At 44.5% G+C, this 10804-nt stretch overlaps 1 protein-coding gene across 1 annotated transcript in view; it reads right to left on the bottom strand.

The window, feature by feature from the left end:
- The window catches only part of ZSWIM6 (zinc finger SWIM-type containing 6), a 47825-nt gene extending 37582 nt beyond the window's left edge, over window positions 1-10243 (bottom strand). Inside the window, exon 1 of the mRNA XM_053448030.1 lies at window positions 9709-10243. Coding sequence (XP_053304005.1) covers window positions 9709-10243 — 535 coding nt within the window. The remainder of the gene's footprint in view (window positions 1-9708) is intronic.
- Window positions 10244-10804: the final 561 nt, after the last annotated feature.

A 10804-nucleotide genomic window follows, 5' to 3' on the forward strand; every position in this document is an offset into this window, starting at 1 on the left:
GTTTATACTCGGGCCCGGCAACCTACTCGCCGGTCTCACGGACGGAGCCGCGCTCACAGAAGGGAAGCTGCCGACAACCGCAGCCCGAACGCCGGTGTAAAAACACGAGAAACAAAATGTTTATGCCGCGGACTCCACGATGGCACAGAACGCGTAAACAAACAGTTTGTCATACATATTCCCGGCACTTCTTCCCCCGTACTCTTATCCCTGCAGCCAGCACTTGGCTCTCCGCTAAAACACCTGGCTTCATACGGGGATTAGAAACAAATCGGCAACTGCTGCCAATTTCCACGGGAGCTCAAATTAGTGGCATATGTTTAACCACTGAAGTGCCGGAGCAATAAAACGCGTAACCCCCAGGAACAGGTTTAAAACGCGTCTGGTTGTACACCTCCCGGTCACATCTGCTGCGCTCAAGGCAAGAAGAGGGACGCTTTGACCGGGGAAGATGTCTATGCCAAAGACCTGAATCTCCAAAGTTAGGGCCATGTCCTCTAAATGCATCCCTCCCTTAACACACCATAACCCGCAGAACAACAATACTCGCCCCTTGGGCTGAAAGCTCCCTATTTATCAGCACTAAGCCGCTGCCTAAGGGAAGGATTACCGAATGAGCTCCCCCACCGTGGCAATGAAATGGGCTACCATTTGCACACAAAAAAAATCCTAAAACTTAGAAAGACAAAATAATCAGAGAATGGCAAATTCTCACACACTGATCCTTCTAGATCGCAAGATCATATGAGTCGGACCCCCCAACTTGTTAAGTGATGTAATACTTGTTACTTCCTGTTTATTCATTGTACAGCGCGGTATATAAATTAATAATAGGATACGTTTTATATACTAAAGGTGTTAATTCAGTATACTCCTGTTTCGCTTCTATAGAGCCCTGTGAGGCATGAACCGGCTCCAACCGCTCCCAAAGAAAAACGCGATGATGAAATATACCGCCGTACTTGTTTAGAATGATCGGCGACCTTCGGAAACATCGCACTAAATTCTACGGCTTTTGGATGAATCACATCGAAGAGCTCAGCGATCTCATGTTATCTGGGGTGTGACACGCAGGAAACTATCGGGGACAATCCCTGTGCGAAATAATGCAAATACTACAAATAGAATATTTCCTCCTAGGTGCCAAGGATGGTTTTTATCAAAATCTCACATCGCCATATGGCTTAAGAAACCGGAAAATACAGAAAAATCCCTGAACACAGGAAAACACCACTGCTGGTGGGGTTGGTTGGGAAACGTACGTTTAATCAAACAAGAGCTTGTACTCCATTCATACCAACGGGATCGTTCATAAAAGGAATATGCTAATTTGGGAGTGCGCTGCCGCAATATCTCATCAGCTGTCAGATTTTAAATATCACCGAGGAAAAATACTAGTGTCTACACTACGATCAAAACAACGAAACAACGATAAACACACAAGCAGCGCCGAGAGACTCAGGTACACAAAACCGCACAACAGATGTTCTTCCAACTCCACGGGCAAGCGGGAATTCCTCCAGCCTCCGATATGTCACGAGCCGCAGGATCCCGAAACGCTTACGCAACAATTTTAGGAAGAGATCTTATTTTATAAATGATGGCCGATACTTACTGATATCGCAGTTCAATGGTGTACTTGCCCCACATAATGGACTTATGAGCCAAAATCAGGCAGCCACAGCCACATTAAATCAATAAGCAGCCCCTCTCTCTCTATATATATCTATATCTCTATCTATATATATATATCTATATCTCTATCTATCTATCTATCTATATATATATATAGATAGATAGAGATATAGATATATATAGATATAGATATATATATATATCTATCTCTATCTCTATATATATACACACACACACATACATATTGAAGATGTATTGGAAGAAATAGACTCCCCCTGTAATAGATAATCCAGACGCTTTCTAAAAACAACATACTCCTTTCTAGCCCTTATTATATGTATAATATATCTAGTTGCGGGGAAAGAAAAATTCTTGTTAATGTAATCTAGACAAGCTTTCAACGCACTGAAATCAGATTGTTGCAGGGGGTCTCGTTAGGAAGGAGCTGGCTGGAAGTACCCCGCGCTTGCGCAGGCTCCGCGGATGTGTTTGGCTGAATGCATCTGCTGCAAGGGAATCATGGAAAATGCACAGAGGAGTCATTCTACGCATCTCCCAAAAAAAGGGGATTAAACTGTAACAATCAGCTGTGATTAAAGCGAGGGACGGAGTATACGATTAACGGCTGTTAAAAAGCGTATCCAAAGTGCACGCATCTGGTATAGATAGTTATAATTAAAAGAAAATCACCAAGACCTATTGTCAAAAATACCAAATTCTATATCTATCTACAGATCTCTATAATTTATGTCTATAGATCCCAATAATCCAGATATCTATAGTGTATAGCTATATATATATATATATATGTGTGTGTGTGTGTGTGTGTGTGTGTGTGTGTGTGTGTGTGTGTGTGTGTGTGTGTGTGTGTGTGTGTGTGTGTGTGTGTGTGTGTGTGTGTGTGTGTGTGTGTGTGTGTGTGTGTGTGTGTGTGTGTGTAACAGCCCTTACTAAGTCTTGTCTGTAGCTTAGAGGAAGAAATATCAGTGAAATAATGAAGAATTGAGGCTCATACGGGGTATAATGCGAAAGATTGTTGAGGCTCTTTTTTGTCATGTATATTATTTATTGTACAGCCTTCCAGAGGCAGGCATTCATCTGCTTTGAATTGCACTTTATCTTAAAAATAGAGTATGAAACACAAAAAGGGCTTTGCTTGTGATTTTGTTTACTCTAGCTGCCTCTTGAATTATTAACAAATACATTATGTACAAGTGTTCCCTTAGCACTTCACAAAAAGCTCAGTGTTCAGCCAAGACGTCGCATGAATAGGACTTTCCAGACACCGAGCGCTGCTGCTTTAAGGATTAAAAAAGGCCTGCGCTCTAAAAAGCCACTATTCATCAGATAAATCTTCCACATCCCAGCGGCGCATGAACGTTTCCTGGACGGCACGTATATTCCGTGTGCCAAGAGTTTAAGGTCACCTCTTTCCTAGGATTTAAACTCTCGGAGAGATCATGAAAGTGTTAATATTTTAAGATGGCCGAGGATTCATAAATTATTTGTTGGTTTAAATTTGGGGGAAATGCGTCACCTTGATAAGGTGGAGATAAGTCAACTTCTCAGCCCGCAAAGAGATGAAACCTCAAATGTCTCAAAATAAATGAAAAACCGTAGAATCATTTGATAAACTGCTAGAGAATTGGATATTTTTTACATGTCATTGATTAACATTTTCTGTTTCCAAATGAATAATAAGCACGGTGGGCGATGAGCTCAATCTTTAAACACGGCCCTACTTGGCTTATCGCTTCAACATTTACCGGGTATTCAATAAAGTGCTGGAAACGTCTAAATTCGGTGGATGTCGGAACTCAGGGGGTTAGGGAAGAGAACACACACGTTACAACACACTTCTTAAATGTAACAGGATGCCGTGTGTTAGAAGGGAAAGAGGAAGCAGAAACCCACATGGGATAGTGCTTCCCCGAGATAACGCAACACGAGGCAGAACGCCGACGCTGCGACAAAGTCACAAGCGCCATTTCTTCACTTCCTATGGACCCAACTCACAAGTTCCAGCTTACAAGAATAAGAGCAAACACCGCAATCAGACGCCAAGCGTTTAACCAGAGGACCGTCATGTGACCCGCAAGTGTTTACAGAACGATCTGGATGTTACAAAGGTAGTGTTTCAGGTTTAACAATGCGTATTGCTTCGTATAACTCTTTAGAAAGGTAGACCATGTAAGGATCAACCCCTTCGCGACCGTTTGGACGTACTGATATGTCCTGAAAAGCTGTGGCAAGATGCTCATTAGGATCTACCTGTATGTCCTGGCTTTATTGACTGCCTGGACTGCTCCCTGTCAGCATCGCAGGCTTCCTGATCACTTGCGACAGTGCCCAGCCCAAGCACCAGTGAAAGGGTGTTAAATGGCATCACAACAGGGGACATTTTTTAAGCCCTTCACACAAGGGCCACATTACCACAATTGTGCCACATTACCAACTCATACTGTCACCCGGCCAAAAGGGATGTTTGAAAGGTTGCCACTAACGAAACTTTCCCGTAAACGTTTTACAATAGCCTGATTTTTCAAGGTGGTTGGAAAATAGAACATATTTCACAACTTCCCACTCGAGCATTTAAATAAATTAAAAACGCGTATCAGCAACGCGCTGTATTTCTGGTAAATATGTGAGTTCCTGAGAATGAAGTCTCTCCTTAGGAAAACAAATTGCATTCTTGTACACGATACCAATGGGAGAAGCACACCAGAGATGATGCTGTAAACTAGGCTTAGTCATAAAAGCCACATAACGCTACAATGGAAAGTGACCTTTTACGTGACCTTGAAAAACCAGTGGGAAGCACATGGTAAACTAAAAGGAAAGAACACTTAAGGGTAGTTGTTAATCAGTACTACAGTCACAAGTGAACAGAACGGTACAGCTGCAACGATTATGTGAAGAGCCAGATAACAATTTACCTTGATTACAATTTAAGAGTATACAATTATACATATATATTGATTTACATAGCATGTTCTAGAATGCTGTACAATGGGTAATTCAATATTCTGTATGTTTATTATACACCAGCGATACAATATACAGAAAGTTATGATAGACATTGCTGAAAATACAGGATTACGGGGAACCCTGGGGTTTATGTAAAAAGCATGGATTTGGTGCAAAGTGATCTTCATAAAAACAGTAAAGCCTGCATGGAAATATTAAAATATTTTTGTGACTTGATCTTCTCTGGCTGGCTTACAGTCGCACACATAAGGCTGGAGTATTTTCCGTACGTCACTATTCAAATGAACAGAAATGTAAGTAAAGCTTCAGACGGTGTGGCTTCCGATATCAGCGCAAACTGACAAGTGGTGGCGATCTAAAAACGATTAACCTTAAATCCTCCAAAAAATGCAAAGGAGTCTCCACCGTGAAACCAGCTAATTCCAAGCAGCTCGAGGTCCACTGTACATTCATGGAAATGTTAATTAAACTTTAAATGTAATGACATGTTTTTGTATGTTAGCCTATGAACTATAAAGGGAGGGGGGGGTAAAAATGTCATAAACCAGCGGCCTGTACAGGAGTCATCAAGCAATAGAAATTCCCTAAAACGCAGGAGGCAAACAAAGTCACAGATAGCTGACTGAAGAACTTTGAACTACAGAATGTGATTTAAGACCCTTCTGTCACTAAGAGGGGAAAAAACACTTTCATTAAGGTCAGAGACTTTGTTGTCTCTTAAGAGAAAATACACCCCAAACCTAAAGCCTTTCAAATCGCATGGCTAAAAATATAGACCCAATAGTAAGGCATTATGGCTACCAATTGGCAAAGCAAATAGCACATAATTTTTTTCTTAACAGGTACCACATTTTGCTGGCCCGATCATGTCTCCAGGCCTGTTAACTGGACACGCACAAGGATTTTCACATGAGGTTTCATAAAAAAAGACCCAGGCAAGTGAATACCAGTTGACAGCCTAGCATACAATTATGGGCTTCCCTTACAGTACATAAAATGGAAGAAATTTTGATCATTCATTTCTGTTCCACATAAATGCTAGAGAGCCTGATTAATTCGCTGGTCAAAGCGCAAGGACCCACGGGTGGAAGGGGAGCTGGCGTATTGAGACATATGTAACAGCCAGCCATAAGGCTCAAGCCCATGCCACCACAACCAGCTTTAGGTCTTTACAAGTTCAAAGACTGTCCTACTGAAAGAACGTGTTTCTATATATCTAATCGGGTCAGGAAACGGAAACAAATACTGAAAAATGAACCAAACTCATACAGATAGGGACAAGCAATCATGCAAAGGAAAATTGGACACGGTAAGACTATAAATAAATAGCAACCCTGGGTTATTCCTGTTAGGAGTGAAAGACACATTCAAATATTTCCTTCCTAAATACCTGCAATTAAATTTCCATTAACTTCCATAAACTTAAATGAACACAGTTTAGAATACGTGTTCCAGACAAGGGTCACGGAAACATACGATAAAACACGTTCTTTCTACATGATGAGCCTTGCAATAAGAGTCAACAGGATTCTAGAATTTCTTGGTTTGTCAAGAAATGTACAAAGTTGAAGGAGGGAATTTATGATGAAATAACAGAGGCAGGAGGCATTCTGATAATGGAAGGGTATATGCTTCAGCGCAAGGCAATATGTAACCATCCAACAGCAGCTTCTAGAATAATTCACCCAAATCGCTGAGATACAAAACCCAAGTAAAGAGACCACCAACAATTTCTCGCCTCTGCTTTATGATCCTGGGCAACGGAGGATGAAGGTTGTTCTTGAAAAAAATGTTCTGGACATGAAGAACCAGAAATCTTCCCCCATATCACATCCTAACAAAAGGCCTGGTGTAGGTCCCTCTAAAACTGAATAGGTCTTCCCTCTGTCCACCTCAATTCCCACCACAAACTCAACCACTTTGCCTATATCTGAAGCATGAGATTCTCCCATTAAATTGAGGGTTTATATTTCATTGATTGCAAGGCCGTGCTACTTTCACAGTCTAACATTTCTCATCTGTGAACTTCTTACTTGGGAAACCACCAATACCCTAATGGTTTGACTAACTGTAGCCATCTTTTATCTGGCTACACCATACACATCACCTAACATGCATATCAGGGAGGCTAGCGATACATTCCAGCTACAATCTGCAACAATGTCAAGCACAGAATTCTTCCAGAAGAAACACTCACGTCTAGCTAGATAAAGACAACGCTAATACTGTGCATGTGAAAGTCTTATTTACCATCCACACCATGTGTATATAACCTTACGCCGGGATCTGCATTATCCCAAGGATAATCGGCAAACGCTGGCCACCCTTTAAGCAAACTGTTTCTAAAAAACTCTCAGCCATATCACCAGTGTGTGTTTAGTTCTTTAAAAACATTAAAATAAGTGATATGACGAAAGGAGACAAAACGCAGCCATAACACAAATAATAAAGGGCTAGGATGTTGAACGTTCCAACCCATTCAGTAGAAGAAAAAAGCCAACACGTCCCCCCAAGGTTGTGACCATTGCGGATTTTAGTATAAAATAATGTGGCCGAAGGTGGCTAAACAATTAATTTACTATTACTCCACGAATGAGCGAAGTAACTGTACCCCTGCTCTAGTAGTAAGAGTGAAACCCAGCTTTAGAATTTGCCAGCCATGCATTTTATGGCTCGGTTACAAGTTGTTGAATATTAAACTAGAAGGAAGAACACAGCTGTAAATATATCAAGCTACTCCAAGCAGGCTTAGGAATGTCAGCGAATTAAGCCAACTGTGAAATTATCTGAACTATTTCAAACCAAAGTCACCCCCCACACAGGCCCACTAAAGTCATACTCCCTTTTGTAGTGCTCGGGGAGGAAAAATGGACTCTGTGGATTCTAAAAAGGGCCTCCTACTACTGAAAGCAAATGAAATCCAGGCCTTGTGAGTCTGCCTCCAAGAGAAGATTGCATCTTTTATTAATTGCCCCTTGGCTTTATTTTCACAATGAATTCCTGGCTTAAACGCAATCAGCCCAGAATCCCTCCCAGTGTGCTCTCCTGTCATCCTTCATCGCTTGCATGCAGAGTCAAGCACAGACAAAACCCTCTGCCAGCTACGGAGGAGGGTTCCTGACGGCTACCGCAAATATACCTTACGGTAAAAAGAATAATAATAATAACAAAAAACTTGCCATAACATAACCATACAAAAAAAAAAATAATGTACGTGGATAAAAACAAAAAGGCATCAATGTGGTTCATCGTTTATTCCAGCCTCGGGGCAGGAGGAAAAAGGGCACAGAGCCCAGATAAAGCAACCCGGGCCGCGTCCGGAAAACAAATGATCATGCAGAAAATCACGTCTGCAGATTGCATTAGAATTCAAATGAAGCGCAGAGAGTGGATTAAAACAGTATCTGAACCTTCTATTAGAAAGGGGAACGGAGATAACGGGCAATACGCACAAAATATCCTGTTAATATGATTAGATTTTATTTTCGAAAAGTCCGCTTGAGCACAACTAAATCAAACTGTGCCCATCTTAATGGGAAAACGGCTTTGGCCAAAATAGGGAGCGCTGGCCCTTTAAGCCAGTATTGCTGTCTTTGTCAAGACTGTTCTATTTAACTAGCCCTGAAAAGAAATAAAGAGTCGGCTTTGTTTAGCTTCCTTTCGAGGGGTGACAGAAAACTGAAAAGACAAATAAACATGAAAATGAGAACAAAGTACCGTGTTCTCAATAGGAATGCCTGACGGCTATTTGAGATTCACAAGTAGCAAATATGAGCCAGGTTTAAAGCTCGACCCCCACGAATAAAAAAATAAATAACGCTGGAGGACCATTGTGAAGCTTCGAGAAAACAGAACGGACACTCATCTACAGTGAGGAGGAAAAAAAGAAAGCCCTGGACAATAAAGGATAGGCTGAACCGTGGCAGCGGCCTCAGCCCCCACACCAATGTGAAAAGCAATATAAATTCAGAGTTGCAACGGTAAAGTGCATAGTGATCAATGCACAAGGCAGATCGGGATTTAGGCGATCGCTCCCTAATCCTCAATGCAATTAAGAGGTGTCATCGGAGCCTTGATCATAAAAGGGTATTGGCCGGTACATAGAAGTAACTGGATAAAGAAGTGGGGGTTGGGGGTACATGAAAGGTGGGTATTGTTTTCATTCCACTCCCTTGTCCTGACAAGAAACAGCTCCATTCCGAGCCGCCTGGCACAATGCAGCAGCACAGCCCTGGGGTGTGTGTGATCCAGCCTTTCACAGACACACAATCCTGTCAAGTACCTCCAAGCAATGATTGCAGCACAACCCACCAGGAGGTGTGACCTCCCTCTTCTCCAGACACCCAAATCTGAAGACACCTCCAGGCAATTAAGAAACACACTTTGCACAGTCCCTGAGACAGAGCTTCTCAATGACTAATGGGAACAAACTCAGGATCAGGATCACAGCTAGTTATTCCAGTTACAAAGAGAGCAGAGCTTTCTCAACAAGGAGACTGAGGACAGTGTATGAGGAATGCCCTCCACACCCCCAAACCACTCTGACACCTTCACCACAAGAAGGATGGGGAGCCACTAGAAGCCAAAAACAACACACATGAAGGAGGGGGTAGAAGAGGCAAACACAGAACAAGCTCTTCCAGCTCATCAACAAAACAGGAAACACACACACACTTGGGTATGCGCTGCATTGTGTGTCTGCAGACCGATCCCCCCTTCCTTGTTGTGCAGCCCTTTAAATTCCCCTCTTTGTTCTGATTGTGAATTTCCTCCTTCTTGCCTCTCCTGTTCTGATCTCCTGGAGGTGGGGTGCTGCTGGGAGGGAGAGGGGGCTCCCATCTTTTTTCAAAAGGGTGTCACACCAGAGAAGGGGGGGCTGGGGGTACATCCGTGGGCAAAAGAAAAGGTGCATCACTATAGCCCTCTGTGTGAGTGCCGATCGGAAACATATCACATGCAGGAACAGCTGCATGACCCCGGGGCTGCTCTGCAACACATCGCATGCATGAGCAGCTGCATGTGACCCCGTGGGTACACAATATACGCTGGCTTTTGTCGGTGGCTGCCTCCTCCCCGCGGACTCACCAACTTGCAGGACATTGTCCACGCAGCCGCCCTCTAGCAGAGCGATGCCCCGGCGGAAGGGCAGCCTGTTTTCCTCAATGCTCTCCCCGGCTGCAGCTGCTGCCACGGCCGCTGTGGCTGCTACAGAGGCCGTTCCAACCGCCGTCGTCGCTCCTGTACCGGCTGTGCCTGCGGCTCCAGGAACCGTCACCCCTCCGGAGGGCGTCCCATCATCCCCACCAGTGTTAAAGGACGAGTACATGCAGATCTCCCTCTCGCTCCGAGGGAAAGACCAGTAGACTATGCGGCGCTGTACGGGCTCGGGGATCCTCTCGAAACGTTCCTCAACCCGCTGAAATGGCCACTTTTCAGCCACCTTGCGGGCCGCGATATCCAGGAGGGACTCCGGGTTTTGTGTCTTGCCGGCCAGACCATGGGCAGAGCCGCTGGCCCCACAGGAGGCTCCGCCCGTCCGCTGACCCGGCCTGCAAGCCGAGCTGAAGCCTGGTCTGCAGCAGAGCCGTTTAGCAGGAGGCTGCTGACCGCGCTCCGCCATGTTCGCACCGCTTCTGAGCAGACAGCGGAAGTGGGTGCGCATTATAAACTGGGGGCGTGCACCGCTTGCGATCACGCCTTCAGTGCTCCACGAACCACGCCCCAGTGCAATCCGGTACAGACAACCAGCTGACAAGAGTCCAACCCACTTCCCAGTACAACACAGGACGGGGAAATGAAAACAAGGCGCGGTTATGGAAGGAGAACTCCTGTTGTCACAACCAGAGGGCGGGGCTATGCAAATCTTCAAAAGCTGGAAACATAAATAGAGGTGGAGACGGACGGGCGTCTGAGAAATGCAGCCGGGTGGGCGTGTCATTTTAATTACTCGCATCCTCGCGTCATTGGCACTAGGGGGCGTGGTTATCTGAGGGAAGGCGCTTGGGAGGCTTTGAAGTTCTCGTTGGTCTTTGAAGTCGGACGTGACCAGGGTCGCGCGCCTCCTGACGGGAAAGTAGGGAGGGCAGAGGTCTCAAGGAACCAGAGGCCTGTGGGCGTGGGCTGCTCGGAATGTGGGCGTGATCCATTGAACCTTGTGACCTCGGCTGGCAATGCGCCTGGT

This window comes from Spea bombifrons, chromosome 1 (genome assembly GCF_027358695.1).
Source record: "Spea bombifrons isolate aSpeBom1 chromosome 1, aSpeBom1.2.pri, whole genome shotgun sequence".
Taxonomy (NCBI): domain Eukaryota; kingdom Metazoa; phylum Chordata; class Amphibia; order Anura; family Pelobatidae; genus Spea; species Spea bombifrons.